The following is a 25490-nucleotide window of genomic DNA, read 5'->3' on the forward strand; positions in this document are numbered from 1 at the left end:
GGTAACAACCTGTAAAACAAAATAATACAAAAAATGCAAAATCCAGATTTAGTAGTATAATATAGGAAGAGAAGGTAGCTGGAAGTACTATATGCTAACCCAGACAATATGATACACAACTCCGCAGGGGGACGACTCAGTGAGGAGTGGGGCAGAGGCTGCCTCTTTAGACTAAGAGCCTTTCAGTTGGACAGCTGAATGGACTAGATATGCTGCTTCATCTGTAAGCTTTCTTTGATGATGATAAAACAGGTGAAGACAAGCCTGGACACCCCACAGGCCCACCCCATGGCCTGCTTGGAGCCCACAAATACATAAGACACATTCTTATCCTCACATAGCAGCAGAATGTGCAGGATGATCTCCAGGGCCTCAGCATCTGCAGCCATCATGATGAACTGAGAGATGGCTCTGTTGAGGATTTTGGTGGCTTCATTAGCTCCTGAAGGTGCTTGTAGTTACATGGATGCTGAACAAGGTCCAGTAGTTTCTTGGTGAGGTGGGTATCTGCAAGGTGATAGGCCTTTGGATTTACATCAACCCCAGTCATTTCTGTGATTCCATGGTCTTGCCACCCCTCTGGGAGTGCAGCCAATGTCAGAGCAGGAGCGCACACTTCAGCCAGAAAGGAGGAGTAGATGCTTCAGGATTTCTGATGAATGGGAAGGGCAAGTCTCAGGTTTGCCATATCATGTAAAGGTATCAGATCTCTTGGCTTAATACTCTTGAGCTTTCTTCTGTGAGATCTGCAAGACTGATTGAGATGCTGTCTGCAGGACAGTGCCTTGGTTAGGAAATTGATTTGACTCTGGAAGTGGTTCCAGAAGGGATGTAAGAGTCAGAAGTCTGAGGAACTTTCTGATAGGAGGGAGCAGAGTAGATTTTGTTGACCCAGAGCTGTGAACCAAAACCAGTGAGTGGAGATTCCATGAAGGCAGAGGTTGACTCAATGTAAGAACTCTTCACAATAAGAACTCCTTATGGAATGGGCTATCTTGAGGTGAGCGGCTAAGGGCTGAGTGAGAGACCCTGTCAAGAATTTGGTACTGCAGATTTTTGCCTCAGATAGGCCATTGTACCAGGTGAATGATTGTCTGTGTTTTCTCTAAGAAGACCGTCATCAGCCAATAGACCATTCAGGGTACAGGGAGACTTCTGTAGCCATCCACACCAACTGTCTGGTATAGTGTCTGCTCCTTTACTTAATTCTAATTCCAAGGTGAATAAAACCGAATCTTGGTCTTTGCCAGCTCCTTTAACTATTGCCTCTGTTTGCCCTTTATCAGATTGGTGGGATCCGGTTCCTGTATGATAATCTGGTTGAATCCCTGGAGAGGTTTAAGACCAGTAGTGGCTTTGGCTGTATCCTGGCCCATAGCATGGGTCTGGGGAAAACTTTGCAAGTGATCTCCTTCATCGACGTCCTCTTCCGCCACACGCCAGCCAAAACTGTCCTTGCCATTGTGCCGGTAAGAGTTCAGTCACCCCTCTGAGGAGCTCTGGGTTAATGCCTTTCTGGGTACTAAACAGCTTGATGAGCTCATCTATGAGCTTGTTTCTTAAAATCCTTTTTCTGGACTTGGCTTTCTGACAGGTTAATACTCTTCAGAATTGGTTGGCAGAGTTCAACATGTGGCTTCCAGCACCTGAAGCCCTTCCAGCTGACAACAAGCCTGAAGAAGTCCAGCCTCGGTTCTTTAAAGTTCACATCTTGAATGATGAGCACAAGTAAGTGGCCTACTCTCTCCTCTTCTCCCTTTCCTTTTAGACTTCTTTCCAGGATCTGGATATCAGGGCACTAACCCAGATTCCTTTTGGTTTCTTGATGTGGTCATCCCCCCTGCCCCCCACTGCCCATTCCTTGATACTCATTTTTTCTCTACCTAGCTTTTCAATAAAGTCAGAGTTAGGTAGCTTGAAAATGTCTTATGTTCTGCTTGAAGGTGCTTTTATATCCTGAAAAATACGCATACATCATCCTATTTGCCCATGTGAATGGTAATAAAATTCAACATGGTGAAATGAAACTATCCATCTTCTAACTTTTCACCTTTTACATTTCTCTTTCTTAGAAGCCCAATCAGCAGTCTCTTTTAAGCCCCTGTTTACAGTTGACCTTTACTGGTACAACTTCCAAGTTTTGAAAAGGGTAAACTTTTGTTTTAGATTTGAATAAAATTATATTTCCATTCTATACATTCAATTTGATTTCCAAAATTCTAAAGCTATTTCTTGGTCCAAGCCAGCCATCCATGCTACCCTTTCCCCTTGTTGGCATGGGTAATTGAGAAGATAGACTTTCTCTTCTTCAGAGGCTGCCTTTTGTGATGTTTGGCACATACATCAAAATGAGGAGACTGTGGGCGGCCCCCTAGGTGGTTGATCACCTGCTCTTCTTTCTTGGGTTTCAGGACTGTTAGTCCACATGCAGTTAATGAATTAGAATCAAGACTCAGTTGTTTAGGAGTGGAGAGACTGTGCTCTTAGTGTCATCTGGGCTCTGCTGCCCTTTCTCCTTTACTGCTTGTCCTTAGCTCTTTGCTCATCGGGGCCTGGGAAGGTAAAATGCAGAATATTGCCCTTGCTTTTACTATCTTGTGTTTATTATGGGAATAATTTGAAATTCTCCCTCAAATGTAGAATTGTAGTCATGCATGTACATCCAAGGGAATCATTACTTTTGCTTGCCTTGTGCCATTGCATTTCCGTTTTTCTGATGTTTAACTTGTCATTGGTGACCTCCCCGTCCATCCTCAGTGTGGTTAGCATCTTTGGGATACTGGGAAGGGGGGCAGCCAGCAAGCCCTATGGTGCTGCCACTGAAGTCCTTGGCAATAAGGACTTCTGAATGTACATCAACACAGCTCTAATTGTGAGCAATTCTTTCTGGGGAGCAGTGGAAGCAATAATTTTTTTCTCTGTTCACTCTTGCAGGACAATGGCAGCTCGTGCTAAAGTGATGGCTGATTGGGTATCAGAGGGTGGGGTACTACTGATGGGGTACGAAATGTACAGACTCCTCACCCTGAAGAAATCCTTTGCCACAGGTAGATCGAAGAAAACCAAGAAACGCTCTCACCCGGTCATCATTGATCTGGATGAGGAAGATCGACAGCAGGAGTTTCGGAGAGGTGGGTAGCCTATCCTGGGGATACTCTTAGGGGTAGTGTTTCAGGAAGAAATAGTGTCTGTGGTAGCACTAAGTCAGATGTGAAGATTATTGATGTGAGTTGTATTGTCATGAACCAGAAATCCAGGTCCCTAAGATAGGTGGGATGACCTCCACTGGCTCTCAGAAGATATTGCTTTCCTTGCCTGTCATGGGATTCTGGGTGGGCCACTCATAGACTGGCTTAGGGAGACTCCCCTGCCCATCTGACCCTTTTTCTCTCACAGAGCAGTTAGGAAAGTGACTTTTCCTCTCATCACATCCTAGAGGTGTTCTGGGGTAGCATTAAGAAAATATTTACAAAGTATTTAAATCACTGATATGCAGAGTAATAATGATATTGTGACTTTATAAAAGGAGAATTTATCCCAGGTTTGTGTTTTGTTTTGTTTTGTTTTGTTTTGTTTTGTTTTGTTTTGTTTTAGTGAAAGTCATTCCTCTCGTAGTGATAGTTCTGCTCCATCTTCTAAGGGCTTTGCCTGTTTGGGGAAGAAAGTTTTTTTTAGGTTCAGAGGCTGTTTCATTTTATAGGTCTCTCCATCTATAGATTATGTTTGTGCTAGGTTTGCTTCTGTGGTAGAGCTGGGATGAACTTGCCATTTAGCAATGACTGGCAGGTAACTCCAGAAAGATTTTGTCCTTTAGCTAGCTCCCCACCAGCCAGCCTGCAGATGGCGCAGAGACACTGGCAATGGTGAAAGTCGACTGAAGTATCTGGATGATTCCCGTCAGTCTCACTTAGACCCATTTAAAAAAAAAAAAAAAAAAGGTTTTTTTTATAAAAATGTTTATTTTTGAGAGAGACAGACAGAAGGCGAGCAGGGGAGGGGCAGAGAGAGAAGGGGAGACACAGAATCTGAAGCAGTCTCCGGACTCTGAGCTGTCAGCACAGAGCCTGATGGAGGGCTCAAACTCACAAACAGTGAGATCATGACCTGAGCCAGAGTTGGATGCTTAACCGACTGAGCCATCTGAGTGCCTCTCACTCAGACCCATTTTTAATCCTAGGCTGGTAGTCTGTAAAGTCACACTCTCCGCCACCCAGTTGATATAAGCCCTAGGTAGGAATGCGAGGTATTTTACTTTGAGTGTAAAGGAGAAAAAGAAAAAAGATAAGGAAAGGAAAGAGGGAAAAGAGATATTTACTGCAAGAGTCAATAGTCCAGGTTAACGTGTCACACCAAATGCGCATGAGCCTGGGTGGCTGGCTCCCTTTCACTAATGGGGGCTGACTCTTGCTTTCCTGCTTCCTTCATTTCTTCTGTCTCCTCCAGGGTGCACCCCTACTTCTCATATTGTTGACTAAGAGCAGGCCCTCTCACCCTCTGACTCCGGATCCTCTTCCCTCCCTAGAGTTTGAGAAGGCCTTATGCCGCCCTGGCCCTGATGTGGTGATTTGTGACGAGGGACACCGCATCAAAAACTGCCAGGCCAGCACCTCACAGGCCCTGAAGAACATTCGCTCTCGCCGCCGAGTGGTGCTGACCGGGTACCCCCTGCAGAACAACCTCATTGAGTACTGGTGCATGGTGGACTTTGTGCGCCCAGACTTCCTCGGCACCCGGCAGGAGTTCAGCAACATGTTTGAACGCCCCATCCTGAATGGGCAGTGTATTGACAGCACGCCTCAGGATGTCCGCCTCATGCGGTACCGGAGCCACGTCTTGCACAGCCTCCTGGAAGGCTTTGTGCAGAGGTGAGCCATCCTCAGGGCCCTGTGTTTTGAACCATCAGAGACCCATTGGTGTAACAGGCATGCAAAGCTGTCCCAAAGGGGGACTGTTACAGCAGGAGGGTCCCTCCCTAGTGGGTGATAGTAAAACTTTCCTTTTACTGAGTAGCTTTTCCTGAATAGCACACAAATGATGGATAGCCACTGTTTCAGTCCTCTGAAAGTTTGGCCTAGAAGTACTTCTCTCAGAAGTTAATCTTTGAAGTTTCTAGGGATACCTACCTTACTTGCTGAGAAGCAAAAGAGAGCTAGCCTTCTGCTGACTCTGAAAGCATAGAAATGCTGGTTCCCGGGGGCATGGCCTCACCAGTGTCAGCATCTCGGTAGATGTAGTTAGGCTGGTCTAAAACAATTTCCTTGTTTTTCCTTGTTAAGATGGAATATGTGCAGAAAGCTTAGAGAAACAGCCCTAGATCTGGGTATGAACCTGGAGCTCCCGGTCTCTGCCACCCAATCCTCTTTGCTTTAGTTCTTATCCTTAAAATGAGTTTCTTCTGATGGTCGCTAAACCAATCCTTATTGTTCTAAGTCTGTTGTGAATGTTGAGATCCTCAAAAGGAGGTGTGGCAGAAATGCAGGATTCTTTTGTTATCCTGCACTGACCCCTCCTGGCCACACTGGCTTGATGATTCTGATCTCTGCCTTCGTAGGAGAGGCCACACTGTGCTGAAGATTCATCTACCTGCCAAGGAAGAAAATGTGATCCTGGTGCGGCTCTCAAAGATCCAGCGAGATTTGTACACACAGTTCATGGACCGTTTCCGAGACTGTGGTAGCAGTGGCTGGCTGGGGCTGAACCCCCTCAAGGCTTTCTGTGTGTGCTGCAAGGTGTGTTGAGGCCTCAGGGAATACTGAGATATGAATGAAGGTTGCACATGGTCCCAAAGAAGTTATTCCTGCTAGGAGTCCTTGATAAGGGAAGAATAAAGTGACAGGGGTCCCCCTCGGTTTGCTGCATTGAAGAACTGGGGGCCCCAAGGAGAAATATGCTGGTTGTGTGCTGCACAGTTCCTGGGGGTGCCACTCAGCCTGTGATATAAATGGTGCTCCTTGCAGTTGTGCAGTTCATCTGGTCAACTTGTGGTACCAAACTTGAGAAATCACTTCCTTTCTCACTGATTTTTTTTCACTTGGGAGAAAGGGGTAGTGGAAAAACATTGTGGGGCAGTTTTTGACTGTTAGCATAATCAAGATTCAAGAAATATATAGCTTAGACAAGTTATTGGGGTACCTTGTGTTTGATTCTGCGTTTAATCAGATTGAGACCTCTTTCATCCTGATAATGTTTGAGATGGTTTGGGGATAGCAAGGCCCAGGTATCTAGCACTAAACTTCATGAATAGGTTGATGAGCCCTGACTTATCTTTAGTATGTGCTTCTTGTTGACTAATGAAGGACCTGCTTCTTTGACAGCTGTCAGCCAACCTGTTGGGTATTATTCCCAACTGACCACTGCTTTAATGAGTCAACTGAAGGAGTATGTCAGGGGCAGATGGGATTTCAAAATGTTTCTTTTGTAACCACAGTCCTAGACCAGGGCCAGGAAGCTACAGCAGATATGGTCTGTGAGGATGCTACAGTGCCAACACACCCTTCCTATCCCCCCACCTCTGCCCCCACCCCAGGAATTCTCAACTCCTGCTGGGAACAGTCCCTGAAATGACTTCTGGTTGGTCATCTGTAAGTTAGATACATTTGTCCATAGGAAGAGATTGGTCTTGTTTTGTAGTTTCAGACAGTAGTTGGCTGTAGCCGCACAGTGAAACAGGGACATTCTTACCCTTATTTAAATAAGAATGCAAGGCTTGTGACACAGCCTTTTTGATTATGCCTATGGGCATATGGGCATGCCTGCTGGTATGAACTCTTCCCCTTGTGTTATGGTGATCACAGTTAGTTAAAATGAATGCGTAGGCTCTTTGGCTATGAGGGAGTTGGAGATACTTTAATTTTTAGCGTGACAGTGTATGCTGTAGGACCAGTGTGTGTTTCAGCAAGTACATGTTTCCTGACTCTCTGGGACACCCTTAGCTTGTTCTCTGCCCTGTGTCATTTCCCCTTTAACTTGAACTCCAGATCTGGAATCACCCGGATGTGCTGTATGAAGCCCTTCAGAAGGAGAGTCTGGCCAATGAGCAGGACCTAGATGTGGAAGAACTTGGCTCAGCTGGGACTAGTGCTCGCTGCCCATCACAGGGAACAAAAGGCAAGGGGGAGGACAGCACCTTGGCTTCCTCAATGGGAGAAGCAACCAATAGCAAATTCCTACAAGGGGTTGGTTTCAACCCTTTCCAGGAGCGAGGCAACAACATTGTCACATATGAATGGGTGAGTCAAGCAGAAACTTCTATGCCCATAAACCACTGCTGAGAAGGGATGGTACAAAGCAAAGCCTATGTGGGAAGAGGGTGGGGGTTGTACAATGCATTGTGCTGCCAAGTCTCTGCAGGGAACTATAAAGGTTGCCCATGAGCTTCTGCCTTGGAAGGAGTGAATTTTATTTCTAGTGATCTGGCCACGGACCTTCTCTAAGCTGCCTCATTTCTCTATTGCAGGCCAAGGACCTTTTGACTAATTACCAGACTGGGGTCTTAGAGAACTCTCCCAAAATGGTATTGCTTTTCCACCTGATTGAGGAAAGTGTGAAGCTTGGGGACAAGATTCTCGTGTTCAGGTAGGAAGAGAAATTCCCCAGTATTACTGTGTATCTATAGTAGAGTGACATAGCCCCTACAGAGTAAGACTGTCTGGGGTAACCCCAGCTCCTTTTTTTTGTTTTGTTTTGTTTTGTTTTGTTTTCATGCCTCTGCAAACCAGTGCTTCTTGTGAGGACCTTCTTTCATTTCATCTCATTCTTGGAGTTTCTTATTTTGCCCAATGTGATTTCTCTGCAGAGAACTGTTTAAAACCCTAGGCTGACATTGGAGTCATAGTCTAACCCTTCATATTGTGGCCCACATCAGATCTGGCCTGTGGCTTGCCTGAAAGCTAGTTTTTACATTTTTAAATGTTTTAAAAGAAGAAGAAGAAGAAGAAGAAGAAGAAGAAGAAGAAGAAGAAGAAGAAGAAGAAGAATATTCAACAGACTGAATGTGGTCTGCAAAGCCTAAAAATATTTAGTATCTGACCTTTTCCAGAAAACATTTGCTGACCTCTGATCTAATCTGCTTCGGTCCCTCCCCGGCCTTTTTTTTTTTTTTTTTTTTTTTTTTTTAATTAAAAACAATTAAGGAGGAGGGCACCTGGCTGGCTTAGTCAGTAGAGCATGGTGACACTTGCTCTCAGGGTTGTGAGTTCAAACCCCACGCTGGGTGTGGAGTCTACTTAAAAAAAAAAAAATTTTTTTTTTTTTTTTTTTGTTGCTTTGTATGTAAGGTCAAATAAGTAATATGATTTGTTCCAGAGTTACATTCTGTGGCCAGAGTTTTGAGTTCCATCAAGGCTTGACTCTTCAGGGAAACAGACATATTTTCTTTCAAACAGACATGCTTTCTTTTTGCTCTGGCTAGATTATGCCCCCATGAGAGCTAAGGGGTATCTTGGGAGCCTCAGAGTAAAGGTTTCCATGTGTGGCACACGTTGAGAGGAGAGCGGTAATTCTAACTGGGGGAGAGTTTAGTGTTCCGCTGGTTTTATATATCACTTCTGAGGAGACTGCTTCTCTTTATAACTTGAAAGCCCTAGTAAGACCCATAATTTTGATTGTGGCCTGTAGTTTGATCTAACGTATGTAACGTTGGTTTTTAATGCTGATGCTATTTGTTACTATGTACTGAGCTAAACCCCAGAATTTAGGGGAAGTAATTGAGGAAGAATTGAGGAAGTAATAGGGTAGCAAATTTAGTGGGGGTGGTGATAAGTGTATGGACGACTCTGCTCCCATTATGAGCTAGGGAGAATACCCCTAGTGGTTCTTTGTGGGGTTACCTCTTATGGGGAGCAGGTTCTGGGAGCTCCCACTGTCAGAAGGCTATATATGATTGTGAGTCCACTGGGGAACAAGATTCCCTTGGGTCTGGGAGCCTTCTGAACCAAATGTTGTCCCTTCCAGCCAGAGCCTTTCCACTTTGGCTCTCATCGAGGAATTCCTAGGGAAACGAGAAGTGCCCTGTCTACCTGGTGCTGATGGGCAAGGAGTACAGAAGTGGGTTCGAAACGTCAGCTACTTCCGTGAGTTCACTGCTGCTTTGTTTCTGGAGCCTTGGCAGGGTCTGCTTAAGGCTTTCCTTTCCTTCTCTGCATTTTTGTCTTCTACTCCGTTCTCCACCAAATGTGTAGGAGTATCCGGAGTAACCAAAAGCAGGGAGGTATTGAGAGCAAGCTGCTATGTGTGAGGCACTGTACTAGGGGCTGGGGAGCTTGGGCAAGATACAGGGAGAGCAGAGAAGTAGAAGACATAAACCTTGTCTTCATCTGAGATACAGCAACTCCAAGACAAATACAAAGCAGCACTGATCGAGTGCCCTTATAGGTTCTAAGGAGAATAGAATCGTTGTGGGAAGGATGATTGGAGAAGGATTCCTGGAGGAGGCAGAACTTGCAGTAGACTGGTAAAGATGGGGAGAATTTGAATATACAGAGTTAGTGTGGCCCAAAGATCATTCTAGGAAGAAGCAACAGAGTGAATATAGGCCATGATCATGCATTCTGTACAGGGGAGATAGTATCCCTAAGAAGGTGAAAATTGGTTCTTGAGGGGACAAAAAAAAAAAACAACTTTTCAAAAATATAAAGCTCAAATAGGCATCCAGTAAATAAACATATACAGTATATCTGTGGCATTTAAATTTTCATGAGGGACGTGTCAATTGGGGAAAAAAATGTATAAAAAGGCTTCTTAAAGGGGGTGGTCATGAAAAACAAAAGTTGAGAAATATTAACCTCATGTACTTACTGTCCAGATATTGACATTTGGGCCAGATAATTCTTTTTGTAGGTTGGGCGGGGGGGGGGGGGGGGGGGGGTGCAGCAAGGGGGTGCTGTCCTGTGCATTGTAGGACTTTTAGTAGCATCCCTGGTCGCTATTCATTAGATGACAGTAGCATCCACCCAGTTATAACATCCAAAAATGTCTCCAGACGCTGCCAACTGTCCCCTGTAGGGTGGGAGGGCAAGGAAATAACCCTTGTTGAGAAACACTGGCCTAAAGGAAGTATTTAGAGAATAGAGGTTCATAGGTGGTAGGAAGACCCAATGCTGAGCTGTGCTTGGGAACTGTGGGAACTCAGGTTGGAAAGGTAGGTTGGGGTGCCAGTTGAAGGAGCCTCTAATACCAATTAAACTGATACTTCCTATAACAGTCATCATCCAGTCCTCCATGTGGTATTTCATCTCCTTAGCTTTGTCCTTTTCTCTCTTTTCCCTAGGGTGACAAATGTAGCCGCTCCTCTCTTATTCATGCTGCTGCTGCTTTTTTTTTTTTTTTTCCTTCCAAGATTTTATATAAATTCAAGTTAGTTAAGGGTAGTATTAGTTTCAGGAGTGACTTAGTGATTCATCACTTATATACAACACCCAGTGCTCATCACAAGTGCCCTCCTTAATACTCATCATGCGTTTAGCCCATCCCCCACCCACCTCCCTGCCAGCAACCCTCAGTTTGTTCTCTATAGTTAAGAGTTTCTTAGGTTTGCCTCCTTCTCTGTTTTTATCTTATTTTATTTTTCCTTCCCTATGTTCATCTGTTTTATTTCTTAAATTACACATATAAATGAAATCATGGGGTATTTGTCTTTCTCTGACTTATTTCACTTAGCATAATATCATCCAGCTCCATCCATGTTGCAAATGGCAAGATTTCATTCTTTTTCATTGCTGAGTAGTATTCCATTGTATGTTACATACATACAAACCACATCTTCTTTATCCATTCATCAGTCAGTGGACATTTGGGCTTTTTCCATAATTTGGCTGTTGTTGATAATGCTGCTATAAACATTGGGGTGCATGTCCCCCCCCCCCTTTTTTTTTGCTTGTGCCCCTTTGAATCAATATTTTTGTATCCTTTGGATACATACCGAGTAGTGCAGTTGCTAGGTTGTAGGGTAGTTCTATCTTTAACTTTCTGAGGAACCTCCACACTCTTTTCCAGAGTGGCTGCTCCAATTTGCATTACCACCAACAGTGTAAGAGTGTTCCCCTTTCTCTGCATCCATGCCAAAATCTGTTGTTTCCTGAGTTATTAATTTTAGCCATTCTGACAGGTATGAGGTGGTATCTCATTGTGGTTTTAATCATCCCTGATGATGAGTGATGTTGAGCATTTTTTCATGTGTCTTAAGCAATTTGTATGTCTTCTTTCGAGAAATGTCTGTTCATGTCTTCTGCCCATTTCTTAACTGAATTTTTTTGGTGTTTTTGGGTATTGAATTTGATAAGTTCTTTATAGATTTTGGATACTAGCCCTTTCTCCGATATGTCATTTGCAAGTATCTTCTCCCATTCTGTAGATTGCCTTTTAGTTTTGTTGATTGTTTTCTTTGCTGTTATTCATGCTTCTTAATTGAAGGTTACTTTTTCCCCTTCCTTTGAACTTCCTTCTTTTCATCCATATGCCCCATCCCACTGCCCCAGATCTATTCTTTTTAATGTCTCCTTATAGTAAGCTCTTAATCATAGGAGTTTGTTAACAATGCAAATTCCTGGTGGAGGGACAACATCCATATCACAACACAGAACTCTTAGTCCTTCTGCACTCACCAGGATTTACAGGACTGAAGTAGAGAGGTCACCCTGAGCCAGCTTTTACCAAGCTTCCGTATTTAGAGTGGTTCTTATGCAATCTAAAGTCTAGGAACCTTGACCTTAGAATTAGTTTGTCTATTAAAGGGAGAAACATAGTTTGTAATCCTTGTTGCACATGGCGATATTTGAAAATTATAGGTGCCTGGGACTCACTGTAGACCCATGGAATGTCCATGGGGGTGGAATCAGAATACTGTAGTGTATTTGTTTTGTTTTAAAAATACATTTGCCCAGTGATTTTGCTGTGTACCTGTGCCCTTATATGTCCATTTCTTGTGATTTTCCTTCTGTCCTAGGGCTAGATGGTAGCACCCCTGCCTTTGAGAGGGAGCGGCTCATTAATCAGTTCAATGATCCCAGCAACCTCACCACCTGGCTATTCCTTCTGTCCACAAGGTGAGTGGATCCTGAGAGCGGAGGTCAGAGGGCTGTATTCAGGGCAGCTAGCCACGTGGGCAGGTACCCAAAGGCTCATCCAAGTTTCATCAGAAGAGATCTGCTCGGGTTTGTGACTTGTTTTTGAAGTCAGAGAGGGGACCCCAAAAGGAAGTTGTGTTAGAAGGGTAGTCATCATGATAGTGTCACGAAGTTCTTTGAGCCCTTCATTAATAATAGTCATACTTAGCTTTTCTCTCAGGAGTATTCTGAGTCTTAGATGATGGGATTAATGTGAAAGTGCTTTAAAAAGCAGAAAGTGTAATGTAACTGTAAAAGGCGATGGCATTATTTGTCTTATGCCAAGCAGCTTGAAGGCTGTGCTGTGTTCTGCCATCAGAATGCCCTTGATGGGTGTGAACTAGTCATTTTCCTAAGCTGTTAGACTAAACACACCAGAAACATCTGTATGCAGAGGTTTCCCTTCACCAAGTAACATCACTCTGGGGCCAGGATGCAGGGGCCTTACTAATTACAGAGGAGAGAGAGTGGGTTTTCTTTCAAAACTGGTCAACACTTCTGTTTTGGATTTTCAGGGCATACTTTTCAGGGCTTGAGCAATGTACTATTCATCAGCAGGAGAGTACAATCCTCCAGTATGTCATGCTTAGAACAAAGGAGGTGATATGGGGCTATCAGTCACAGTCAAATTTCAGTTTGAAAACGTTCTTTAAAACGAAAGGTTCTGTGACTGTTGACTTGTGTTTTACAGGGCTGGATGCTTGGGTGTGAATCTGATCGGTGCCAACCGAGTGGTGGTGTTTGATGCTTCTTGGAACCCTTGCCATGATGCCCAGGCAGTGTGTCGGGTATACCGTTATGGCCAGAAAAAGCCCTGTCACATCTATCGCCTTGTGGCTGATTTCACCCTTGAAAAGAAGATCTATGACCGACAAATTTCCAAGCAGGGCATGTCAGGTAGGGCATCTTTCAGGCACAATATTATCCTTATTGTATCAGTGGTGGGAGGGGAGGGCCAGGTTGTAGGAACACAGGTAAGCTTTGAATCACAGAAAGTCAGCAGTTCCTCCCATCTCATTCTGATTCAAATAATTGCTTAAGAGGTGATTGACCTCAACTTGTCCTGGGCAGGTTTAATGATAAGAACTGAGTGTAGGTATACAGGTTTCTCTTATGATATTTCCATTTCACCAGGGCCTCAGACCTGGTCTTTGACTTTCAAATATGGGATGGACTGAGGTAGTTTAGATATTAGTGACAGTTATACCAACCACAACCTCTCTTGTCTGCCAACGTTTGTAGCTGTGCTTTTGCAGTCTTCTCTGCCACATACTGACTTTCTCCATGTCTTCTCGCTTCTAGATCGGGTGGTGGATGATCTCAATCCAATGCTGAACTTTACCCGGAAGGAGGTGGAGAACCTACTGCACTTTGTTGAGAAGGAGCCAGCTCCCCAAGCATCCTTGAACATAAAGGGGATCAAGGAGCCAGTACTCCAACTTGCCTGTCTGAAGTACCCTCACCTCATCACCAAGGTGAGAGCCTGGGATGCATGCAGTTCCCAGTACAGCAGTCTCCACTCAGGGAAGCTTGTCTGGCAAACTACTTTCCTTCATCTGAAGCTTTGTTTCATACAGAAGACTTGAACTCATCTGGTTCTCTCCTTACCCTGTGAAGTTTCCCACCCCAGTCTTATTCTAGCAGTGCTCAGCTCAGCCATGTGGAATAATTTGTCCAGTGTGAGTTTTTCCTAGCAGAAAGAAGGGGTAAAGTTCTAGAAATGTAGTCTAGTAATTCTCTGAACTCTCCCATCCTTTTATTTTTTAAGTGTTTATTTATTTTGGAAGAGAGAGAGAGTGAGCATACGTGCTTTACCCGTGTGAGCCAAGGAGAGAGAGAGAGATAGAGAAAATCCCAAGCAGGCTCCACACAGTCAGTGTGGAGCCCAACGCGGGGCTCCATCTCACAAACCATGAGATCATGACTTGAGCCGAGATTAAGAGTTGGATGCTTAATGGACTGAGCTACCCAGGCGCCCCTCTCCCATCCTTTTGATATAGAAGGCAGATTTGGGCTATCTAAAGGTGGGGCTGGGTTAAAGTTGTGAGTTATACTCTTGACAAAAAGACAGTAAACCTGCTTATGTGTCTGTAAGCAGGCTCTTTGCGAGTGCTGGAGATAGTCAGCCCTTTCTCAGTTTCAGAGTAAGCCTCATTGTATATCAGTTGTGTTGGCACAGACTGATAATTAAATCAATGTCCTCCTATGTCCCCAGGAGCCTTTTGAGCATGAGTCACTGCTCCTTAACCGAAAGGATCACAAGCTGACCAAGGCTGAGAAAAAAGCAGCAAAGAAAAGCTATGAGGAAGACAAGCGCACATCCGTCCCCTATACCCGCCCATCGTATGCGCAGTATTACCCTGCAAGCGACCAGAACCTGACCAGCATCCCTGCTTTCAGTCAGAGAAACTGGTGAGTCACTGAAAGGGGAGGAAGGCCTGCTGCTGGGCCAGGCCCAAACCTTGTGACTGGTTCTGTTTTTAAAAAATTTAAAAAAAAAATTTTTTTTTATGTTTATTTATTTCTGAGACAGAGAGAGACAGAGCATGAGTGAGGGAGGGGCAGAGAGAGAGGGAGACACAGAATCAGAAGCAGGCTCCAGGATCTGAGCTGTCAGCACAGAGCCCGACACGGGGCTCGAACTCACAAACCATGAGATCATGACCTGAACCGAAGTTGGTCACTCAACCAATTGAGCCACCCAGGTTGAGCCCTGACTGGTTCTGTTTTAAACAAAGGGAGAGCCTATAACTTGCTTGCTGGCTGTTGTGAACCGACAGGTCCTGCTCTTGGATGAGGTTCCAAAGCAGTTCAGCAGCCCTGGTGTTTTAAGTGGCTCTGGCTGAAAGAGTGACCTACTGGCTTTGTGACTCAGAAGAGTCTTCTAGACTCCTGGAGAGGTGCAGCTTCCCAAGACACAGAGGCCCACCCCTCCCACACAGCTGCCTTCATATCTGTAGCGCCTTGGTCCTAGATCTTGCTTAAGCAGTGAAGTTCAAGGGTGAAGGCCAGGTCTTTTGCGGGTCTTGGATTGCAGTCAAGGAATTCTGCTGCTCTTAATGGGATTTTCATTGTGTGGCTGTGCCACAATTCTGAGAAAAAAATCTTTTTCTTGAGAACAGCTTCCAAAGTATGAACATGATAGAAGCTAGTTGCTAAGCAAAGAGCTTCTTTGTAAGAAATTACAAAACATTATGCTTAATTTTTTTCATTTTAAGGCAAAGTACTTCATAGGCCTTACCAGATTGACTGCCTGATTGAGTGGTTTGCGTTAAAATTTTTTTTTTGTTTTATTATCCTTTTTTTAAAAGTTTTTTTTACCTTTATTTATTTTTGAGAGACAGAGCACAAGTGGGGAAGGGCAGAGAGAGAGAGAGGGAGACACAGAATAAGAAGCAGGCTCCAGGCTCTGAGCTGTCAGCACAGAGCCCAACTCGGGGCTTGAACTCACGAACCTTGAGATTATGACCTGAGGTGAAGTCGGACGCTTAACGGACTGAGCCACCCAGGTGCCCCTAAAACTTTTTTCCTATGAAGATTACGTGTTAAAAAAAAACTTGACAAATGAGGTTCTAAGGGAAATGAAACCAGTAAATTTTACTTAAGACTAATTTTTGGTGAGTAAATTTGCTACTCTTTTTTTTTTTTTTTAATGTTTATTTTTGAGAGAGAGACAGAGCATGAGCAGGGGAGGGGCAGGGAGAGGAAGACACAGAATCCAAAGCAGCTCTAGGTTCTGAGCTGTCAGCACAGAGCCTGAGGCGGGGCTTGAACTCATGAACCGTGAGATCGTGACCTGAGCCAAAGTCAGAAGCCTGAGTGAGCCACCCAGGTGCTCCAAATTTGCTACTTTTTATGTACAAGATGCTTTCAAGAAAAATGTTATTCTCTTTCAAAGCCTTCAGACTTTATTTCTGTGTCATTTTCCAAGATACTATTATCTGGGAATGTTCTCCTTTCTTGTCCTCCACCTGTTTTTTTCTCTTTTCTGGGCTTCCCCATGAAGCAACAGGAATGGAGTAAGCCTGAACCCAGTGAGAAAAAAGCCATGTTGGGGGAAGATGTGACAAATGGGCTGGGCTGTGGGCTTTTGTGGCCCATCTCTGGTTCTATGGGAGGCACTAGCCTCTCACAGCACTTGATGAGCCATACCATGATCCTGTTGATTCTTCCTCCTGTCTGGGTATATGTGAGGAGGGCTTTCTGCCCAATTTCCTTGCTTCAACCCCTGCAGAGTAGGGAGCTTAGGCTAGATTCCTGTTACCCTGACTTTTACCCTGATCTGACTTTGAATTCTGGGAAGACTCCCACTGGCATCTGACCAGGGCTGCTAGCCCTGCTAGCTCCTGCAAAGCCACCCTGGGCAGACTGAGGAAATGAGACTCAGACATAGAGCATAGGAAATGAGACATAGAGCTTACTGTGCTCTATGGCCTATCTAGGAATACAGGAGTCCACAGGGCCCAGAGGGCTACCCAAAATTGCCTGTAGCAACCTCAGAGCAATGCTCTTCGGTCAGGTAAGAAAGAATATACCAGTCCAAGGAGGTCTTCCCCCCAAGACTGAAGACCAAAGGCACAAATTTCAGAAAGCTTAGAGACAGGGTCTTAATTTCAAAAATCTTAAATCAGGAGTAGTTTTCTCAAGGTACCAACATTCATTTGAAAGGAAAGTGAAGAATGAGGAGTGCATCATTGACCATCGGGTAACATTTGGCATGCTGGCATAAGATGCACAGCAGTGCTCAGGCTGGTCATGGCTGTGTGCCATTCAGAGACCCGGGTTCTGTGAACAGCGTTTTGGCTGCCACTGCTTTTGTAGTGGTCGTGACTAGAGGAGTACTTTGGACATTGGCCCCAGGAGGAGCCCAATGAAGTGTAATGTGGAGGAGAGAGGTGTCTGCATTACTTATTGAAACTAGAGGTTCCAGAGAGTAAAGATGGTTGATGTTGAACATGTGCTCTCTCAAGATCACCTGAACATGTGGCATTACATGCCTTTTCCTGGGTGAGTGGGGAAAATTACACCCCTTTGCCTTCAACTTGGCATGCACTGTGTTCTGAAGAATTTCTTCTCCCTTATTGCATCTTTACCTTTTCCTAACTTCCCTCCAAGGACTAATCCCTAATGTATGTAGACAGTCCAAATTCTAGAGGAGCAAATGTCACCTCAGATCTCCAAAAAGGTTTTATTCTGCTGACATCTGATTCTTCTTTGACTCTGAGAGGCTGTATGTCTCATTGCCACTCTGTCTCAGTCCTGCTTCTAGTCTCCTTTTGAATTGGCCATACTCTGCAGGTTTTTCTGGTTCTTCTCAGTAGCAGCTGAGAATGGGGGCACTGTAGAATGGGGGAATCTGGAGAAACTCTGCAGCCTTTGTAGAAAGGTAAGGGCTGTTCTGCTAAAGTCTCTTAGTGTGTTTGTCTTTCTCTCACAGGCAGCCAACACTGAAGAGTGATGAGAAGCCTGTGGCCAGTGTTCGTCCTGTGCAGTCCACCCCCATCCCCATGATGCCCCGGCATGTCCCACTGGGAGGCAGTGTAAGCTCTGCCTCCAGCACAAATCCAGCCATGAACTTTCCGATCAACTACCTACAGCGCGCGGGGGTCCTTGTGCAGAAGGTGGTCACCACAACAGGTTGGGAACTCCTAGGTCCTCTTCCAGGGCTGCCTATCCCTTTTAAACTTACTTTGTTCATTCAGGAGGTATTTATTAAACACCTTTTATATTCTAGGCCTTACTACACTGGTACTGTGGGTAAAAATAGAGAAGATAGTCCCTGATCTTGAGGAATTTGCATTCTAATGGAATATCTTAAGAATTCTAACATGGAACTGGGTTTTCTTAAATGTGATATGTAGGATAGACACTGTAGAGATTGTGGAAATTTCACGGGAACACAGAGTTGGTCTGAGAGGTGTGAATGTGTTGAGTCCTGCCTGACTGTAGGGTCAGCTGGGTATAAACTGTCAACTTCCCTAATTAATTAGAATACCTGAATGTCACTTGCTTCTTTCTTTGTGAGTTTGATGTGAATTGAGCATGGTGGGCCAGTGGTAGGAGGCTGGCAGCCCGTCTCTCTCCACAGTTGGTTCTTTGGGAAGGAAAGCATTTCATGGAGCTGTTTTTCATCTTATTACCTAGAAATATTCATGGTACATAAATTTGAATAAAAATACCTTAGATTTTTGAGTATGAAAATAATGTGTCCATTATAAAAAATTGTGAAATGACTAAAGACAAAAAGTGAGCCCCTTATAATCCTACTTCTGCTGATTCTCAAACATACATTTTATTCTTTAGTTAGGTGTGGAGTAATGCCAGCAAGGAAGAGGATGAGGCCACTTTTGGAGCCTAAAGTGATGTGGAGCAGATGGATTCAGATGGCTTAGAGAGGAGGACAACAAACAAATATAGAAATAATCATTTGAACTAGAACTTTTTCCAAACTAAAACTATGAATTTTTAATTAAATCAAGGGAAATTGATCAGAAAGATGATCAGATTTTTTAAAAGGTTCTCATTCTCACAGTATTCTTTGCTAGGCAACTGTGAGAGGAGGCCCTGCTTGCTTCTCCTCCCTTGGTTCAGACCTCTGCTCCACTGAGAGGCTTTAGGGAAGCCACTGAGGAACAGGGGTAGACACGGACTTTGCATCTTCTTCCCTTCTCAGTCAGGTAATCTAAATCTGAGGTCTGTATCTTCACTAGATATTGTTATTCCTGGACTCAACAGCTCCACAGATGTACAGGCGAGAATTAATGCTGGTGAGAGCATTCACATCATCCGTGGGACGAAAGGTAAGAGCCTGACCACAGGGCCCATCCTCTACTTTTGGTTCAGAGTGTGGGACTGGGAAGCAGAATAAATATATATGGCCTGAGCTAGAGGGAGGATAGGAATCGTCCTATGTAAGAATGTCACATGTGGAGGAAGCATGAGAAGAAGCATTTCTAGGAGCTTAGCAGAGTTGGGGTGGGCCCAAAAGAGATCTGTCAGTGGCTTAAAAGAAGAGAGTTAGGGTCTCTCCATTCCTGTATTTTTGTCCTTGTTTTTATGGAGAATCTTGAGTTGAGTTTGAATAGACACCATGTTTTGTATCAATCACAGTGTGTTGATAGTGATGCTATCAACTAGAAGTGCCTGGGTACGACCTGGTGGTGTACTAATCATGGCAAGCCCCCACAGACATTTCCCAGAGCCAGTGTGGTGACTGGACTGGCCCTGTGGTTCTTACTGTGATTGCATGATGCACCTCAGCAGCAACCACCAGTGGACTTTGAAAAAACAAAGTTTATGACTCACAGGTCCTGGTAGGTGCACAGCACCCCAGGGCCACACAATGAGTTTATGGGTAGAGAAACAGGGAGAGAAGGCCTGGGTTTCTATTAGGATCCAGGAGTTGGGGTGGTTAGAGTTTTGCAGGTTACTCTTTATTGGTAAATCTAAAACGTAAGAGCAGGAATTAGGGAATGGGAAAAGAAAAGCAGGGTCACTCAGGGTTCAATTTTCTGGGTTACTCTGGGCTTTCTAAAAGGGGAACTTCATGGGTAGGCACAGTCTGGTTCCTTATCTACTTGTTTAGTTAGTAGCTGTCATACAGGTGCAATTGGCTTATTTGAGATAGATGCGTTTGAAGTGGATGCCTTGTTAAACAACAGCTTAATGCCTGGCACTTACACTGCACACAGGGAGACCAAAAGTGGAGGAAAAGAGCTGTGGAATGGGTTATTAGCTAACATGTATGTTTCTATGTTGTCTTACCCACTTGCTTAGAGTGGGGTGGAGGTCTCAATTAGGAAATGTATTGAGTAGATAAATTAGTGTCTGTGGATTGCATGACAGACATTTTGAGTGTGGTAATTTAAAAAGTCCACTGCCTCTGTCCTGCTTATAGACTGTAGATGGAGATGAGATTACTGGAATGAGAAGTCTGGACTGGACATTGTCAGAATGCATTCTGAACCTATCATTCATATCAACCTTTACTACGAGGCTCCCTGAGGCTATTTAGCAAGGAGATTTTGCCCTAGCTTCTGTTGGGTCAAAGTACCTTTTAGGCTCAGGGAAAAGATGCCATGAAGTACATGACCCACAGAGAAGATTATACCCAGCCTCTTTACCAGACTCTTCCTAGCCTAAAGCATGGGTCAGCAAACTATGGCCCATGGGCCAAATCCAACCTGCTTGGATTCTGTAACTGTGAGCTAAGCATGGGTTTTACATTTTTAATTGGCTAAAAAAAAAAAATCAAAAGAATACTGTTTTGTGACACCTAAAAATTATATGAAATTCACATTTCAGTGTCCCTAAATAAAGATGTTTGGAGCACAGCCATGCCCAGCTGTTTTCAATCTATAGTAGCAGAGTTGAGTGGTTGTAACAGACACCTTTTGGCCCACAAAGGCAAAAATATTTACCAGCTGGCCCTTTAAGAAAAAGTTTGCTGACCTGTAGCCCAGAGGCAGCCCTGACCTTCCAGGAGATTGATATCAAAAAACAGAGAAGGTAGGGTTGTGCCCTATGGGAACAGAATGCTGGCCTTAAATTATTCCTATCAAGGTAGAAGAAGGTGTTGAGGCAACGAGGCTCCTTCTTCCCATATTAAGAGGACTCCTGCCAGAGTACTTCATCCAGAACCAAGGCAGCCAACTTACTCTCTTTCACAGCATCCTGTTTATTTTCTCCATTGCATTTCATCTTTCCTGATATTTTCTGGTATCATTGTCTCTTTCTCTAGAGGTTGAGCCCTGTGAGACAGGTCCCTTTTCTGTCTTAACGTTCTTCAGTGTCTACAACAATGCCTCATAGTCACACAGTCTTATGGAGTAAATGAGTAATACTGGGTCCACAGTTCAATTGGTCCACTTGTCATTTCAGGGGATCTCAAGAAAGGGCATAAGACCTAATTTTATAGCTGGTTTCCCAGCCCACGATGCCTAGGCCTGGGGTTCCCAGGGTTGGCTGATTGTGTATCTGCTTCTAGCAGCCTTCCTCCTGTTTTTCGTTAGGGACATACATTCGCACCAGTGATGGGCGGATCTTTGCTGTCCGAGCAACTGGCAAACCGAAGGTCCCAGAAGATGGTCGGATGGCTGCCTCAGGTATAAAGCTTCTACTTTCTATTGACCTGCATGGCATTTGTCTGTTTGTTTTGGTTTGTAATTAATTAATTTTTTGAATAACGTGTATATAGTTCACAATTCAAAAGGTTTAAGAGGGGTAAAGTGAAAAGTAAGTTTTGCTCTCCCCACACTCCCAGCCATCTATTGCTCCTTTCTGAAGGTGTTACTCTCATTTGCTTTCTTCAGAGATATATTATACATATACTTGGTACAGGAATATGTGTGTGTGTGTGTGTGTGTGTGTGTGTGTTAAGTATACATATGTAACTTTTCTCTGTATTTAAAAAAAATTTTTTTTTGATATTTATTTTTGAGAGAGAGAGAGAGAGAGCGTGAGTGGGAGAGGAGCAGAGACAGAGAGAGGGAGACACAGAATCCAAAGCAGGCTCCAGGCTCTGAGTTGTCAGCACAGAGCCCAACGCAGGGCTCGAACCCACAAACCATGAGATCATGACCTAAGCCGAAGTTGGACACTTAACCAACTGAGCCACCCAGGCATCCCATCTCTGTATTTTTATTTTTTATTTATTTTTTTTATTTTATTTATTTTTTTTTTTTAATTTTTTTTTTCAACGTTTATTTATTTTTTTTGGGACAGAGAGAGACAGAGCATGAACGGGGGAGGGGCAGAGAGAGAGGGAGACAGAATCGGAAACAGGCTCCAGGCTCCGAGCCATCAGCCCAGAGCCTGATGCGGGGCTCGAACTCACGGACCGCGAGATCGTGACCTGGCTGAAGTCGGACGCCCAACCGACTGCGCCACCCAGGCGCCCCTTTTATTTTAAACTTTATTTATTTATTTTGAGAGAGAGGGAGAGCTCGAGCTCAGGCAGGGGAGGAGCAGAGAGAGAAATCCCAAGCAGGCTCCACACTGTCACCGCAGAGTCTGACAAACCCACAAACCGTGAGATCATGACCTAAGCTGACATCAAGAGTCAGACGCCCAACTGGCTGAGCCACCCAGGCTCCCCCTCTATATTTTTAAAACAGATGCTAATTTACTATACTACACTGTTTATTTTTTTACTCACTAGTGTATCTCAGTACTTGTTCCTTACCATTTCTTTAGATGTGCCTTATTGAAGGTGTACACAGGATGCTGTTAGTTGGGTATAACACAGCGCATTACCGAGTTCCCTGTCCTTGGACATTTACATTGTTTCACTCCCCTCTTACAGTACTGGTTCATAGTCATGTGGGTATGTCTATAGGATGAATTCCTAGAAGTGGGATTGCCAAGTCAAAGAGTGTGTATGTGGCACATTAACAGTGTTAGGAACTCTGTCCAAGTTCCCCTCTACAGGAGTGCCTCTCATCTATCCTTCCTCTGTGGAGTATGAGCACTAGACTGCTCTTGCTTCCAGCTTTTATTATGGAAATTTCCATACCTCCAGACAAGTTGAAAGAACAGCACGGTGAGCACCCATGTACCCTGCATCTACGTCCAATGACTGTTACTGTTCTCATAAACTTTCTTCTGTCTCTCTCTCCCTTCCTATTATTGGAACTATTTGCAAATAGTGCTGAAGATGTCGTGTCATTTTACCTTTAAGTACTTCAGCACACATCTCTTAAGAGTAAGGACATTCTCCTCCTAGCCACAACACCATTATCACACTAAAAAGCTTAAAACTCCATAATAGTACCTGCTATCTAGACTATATCCCTACTTGTCCCAGTTGTCTTTCATGGCCATGGATTGGGTTTTGTTTTTAAACCAGGATGGACCTTTTTTTAAACTTCATTTTCCTTTTCCCTTCCATCTTGGTCACTGGCTGTCTCTGCCCCTGGAAGAGTCCAACTTGTTGCAGAAATGATCTCTTAGCTTTTCATATTCATTATCTCCTAGAATTCACTTTGGTTGAGTTTCACAGATTGGGGACCTGGGGTGTAGAGAAGTTATATGTCTTATCATAGACTTGTTTCCTAGATCGAGAGATTTCTTTCTTTTTTTTTTTTTTTCAACGTTTATTTATTTTTGGGACAGAGAGAGACAGAGCATGAACGGGGGAGGGGCAGAGAGAGAGGGAGACACAGAATCGGAAACAGGCTCCAGGCTCTGAGCCATCAGCCCAGAGCCTGACGCGGGGCTCGAACTCACGGACCGCGAGATCGTGACCTGGCTGAAGTCGGATGCTTAACCGACTGCGCCACCCGGGCGCCCCTCGAGAGATTTCTTTCTTTGTGACTGGGAAAAGTTGACTGGGTGATGTTTGGATATCAAACTCTTTGAATTTGGGGGACCACAGGACAAGGGTTTTTTTAATGGAATTTTTCCTATACTCTCCTCTCCCTGGCCATTCTGGTCCTCAGTTACCTACATTTTATCCCCAGGTTCCCAGGGGCCTTCTCTCGAATCCACAAGCAACGGCAGACACAGTGCCTCATCACCCAAAGCCCCCGACCCCGAGGGGCTGGCCAGGCCCGTCTCTCCAGACAGCCCGGAGATCATCAGTGAGCTCCAGCAGTATGCAGATGTGGCTGCCGCCAGGGAATCCCAACAGAGCTCCCCAAACTCCAATGCCGCCCTGCCTGGCCCCCCGGCTCAACTCGTGGACAGCAGTGCTGTTCCTGGGACAGCTCTCGGGACTGAGCCTCGACATGGGGGTCATTGCCTCAATAGTTCCCTCTTGGTGACCGGCCAGCCCTGTGGTGACAGGAACCCAGTGTTGGACTTACGGGGCCATAAGCGAAAGATGGCCACGCCACCTGCTGCCCAAGAGTCAGCCCGCCGGCGGTCCAGGAAAGGCCACCTGCCAGCCCCCGTGCAGCCGTACGAACACGGGTATCCAGTTTCTGGCGGGTTTGCCATGCCACCCGTCTCCTTAAACCATAACCTCACCGCTCCCTTCACCTCCCAGGCTGGGGAGAACTCCTTGTTTATGGGCAGTACCCCCTCCTACTACCAGCTGTCCAATTTGCTGGCAGATGCCCGCCTGGTGTTTCCAGTGACTACTGACCCTCTGGTGCCAGCAGGCCCCGTCAGTTCCTCCTCCACGGCTACCTCAGTCACTGCCAGCAACCCCACCTTCATGCTCAACCCGTCTGTTCCAGGGATACTACCCAGCTATTCACTCCCATTCTCACAGCCACTCCTGTCCGAGCCGAGGATGTTTGCGCCTTTTCCTTCCCCTGTCTTACCCAGCAACCTTTCACGGGGCATGTCTGTCTACCCAGGCTACATGTCCCCACATGCAGGCTACCCTGCTGGCGGCCTCCTCCGGTCCCAGGTGCCTCCATTTGACTCTCATGAGGTTGCTGAGGTGGGCTTCAGCTCCAATGATGACGAGGATAAGGACGATGATGTGATAGAGGTCACTGGGAAATAGCTGGGGAGCCCCTCTCCACCTCACTCGGGGCCCCCCAGCAGGTTGCCCACCAAGCTGAAAGGCAGCAATCTGGGCTTTCTGAGAATAGGGCACTTGGCAGGAGGGGAAAGGAAGAGGGCAAAGAAAGGTGGTTGACTGTAGTGGCAGGGCTCTGTTGCTGTGTAACAAAAGAGGCAAAATAATCCAACAGAGCAGCAATAGCAGGAAATCAGGGACCCAAAACAGGAATGAAGGGGCAGGGCAGCCTGCCTCTCTTCCTGCCTGCCTTGCTTATGCTGTGTGCTTGCTTGCTTGCCATCTGAGCGTAGAAGCTCACATCCCATTTCTGTCTTTGGGAACATTCTCTCCCAAGAGAGCTGCCTTACTGGGTGACTTAGCTTGGCCTGGAGAGGGGAGGGGAGGGAAGGAGGGTAAGTGAAGGAGGGTGGGCAGGGAGAACAGAATGAGATTTCATATGAAGTGGAGTCTTTCTGGGGGTGGGGGGGGGGGAGAAGCAGACCAGGTGTGTGTGTGTGTGTGTGTGTGTGTGTGTGTGTGTGTGTGTGTGTGTACTTGTATGTAACAGAGCAGGGGTGGAGGTGGGAGGGGAGGGTGGGAGGCACTAAGCGGGAAACTAAAAAATGAATTTATCTTTTTTAAAATGGAAATCAGAGTGTGTTGGTTCATGGCAACTATTAGTATCAGTATCGGGATGAGCCCAGGAAAAGAGCCATGGAACCCACAAGTTTCCTTCTGGTTGGGTGAAGAGAAGTCCCAGCTAATCCAAGTCCCTGGTTTTCAGAGCCACATTTATTTTAGAATTTGGGGGAAATTATGAGAGAAAATGGGCATTACCAATCTCTGTCTCTTTCCCCAGTGGCTGTCTCTGAGCAGATTTCCCTTCACAGGGTGTGAGATTGTATGCAGAGGCTGGGAGCGGGGGGGAACACTGTGTT

General features: G+C 45.2%; 1 protein-coding gene and 1 pseudogene across 4 annotated transcripts in view; one reads left to right on the top strand and one right to left on the bottom strand.

Annotated features, from left to right (window-relative positions):
• Window positions 1-24726, top strand: part of RAD54L2 (RAD54 like 2) — a 111314-nt gene extending 86588 nt beyond the window's left edge. For all 4 annotated transcript variants that reach the window (XM_047849968.1, XM_047849969.1, XM_047849970.1 and 1 more), the window contains 16 exons: window positions 1287-1469; window positions 1595-1728; window positions 2935-3131; window positions 4523-4865; window positions 5552-5729; window positions 6978-7229; window positions 7457-7575; window positions 8953-9071; window positions 11942-12041; window positions 12793-12998; window positions 13404-13576; window positions 14317-14513; window positions 17539-17738; window positions 18812-18901; window positions 21113-21205; window positions 23561-24726. In XM_047849968.1, the coding sequence (XP_047705924.1) occupies window positions 1287-1469; window positions 1595-1728; window positions 2935-3131; window positions 4523-4865; window positions 5552-5729; window positions 6978-7229; window positions 7457-7575; window positions 8953-9071; window positions 11942-12041; window positions 12793-12998; window positions 13404-13576; window positions 14317-14513; window positions 17539-17738; window positions 18812-18901; window positions 21113-21205; window positions 23561-24555 (3579 nt within the window). In that variant the 3' untranslated portion in view covers window positions 24556-24726. The remainder of the gene's footprint in view (window positions 1-1286; window positions 1470-1594; window positions 1729-2934; window positions 3132-4522; window positions 4866-5551; window positions 5730-6977; window positions 7230-7456; window positions 7576-8952; window positions 9072-11941; window positions 12042-12792; window positions 12999-13403; window positions 13577-14316; window positions 14514-17538; window positions 17739-18811; window positions 18902-21112; window positions 21206-23560) is intronic.
• On the bottom strand, window positions 183-626 carry LOC125161072 (NHP2-like protein 1; annotated as a pseudogene).
• Window positions 24727-25490: the final 764 nt, after the last annotated feature.

The sequence above is a fragment of the Prionailurus viverrinus genome, chromosome A2, assembly GCF_022837055.1.
Source record: "Prionailurus viverrinus isolate Anna chromosome A2, UM_Priviv_1.0, whole genome shotgun sequence".
Taxonomy (NCBI): Eukaryota; Metazoa; Chordata; class Mammalia; order Carnivora; family Felidae; genus Prionailurus; species Prionailurus viverrinus.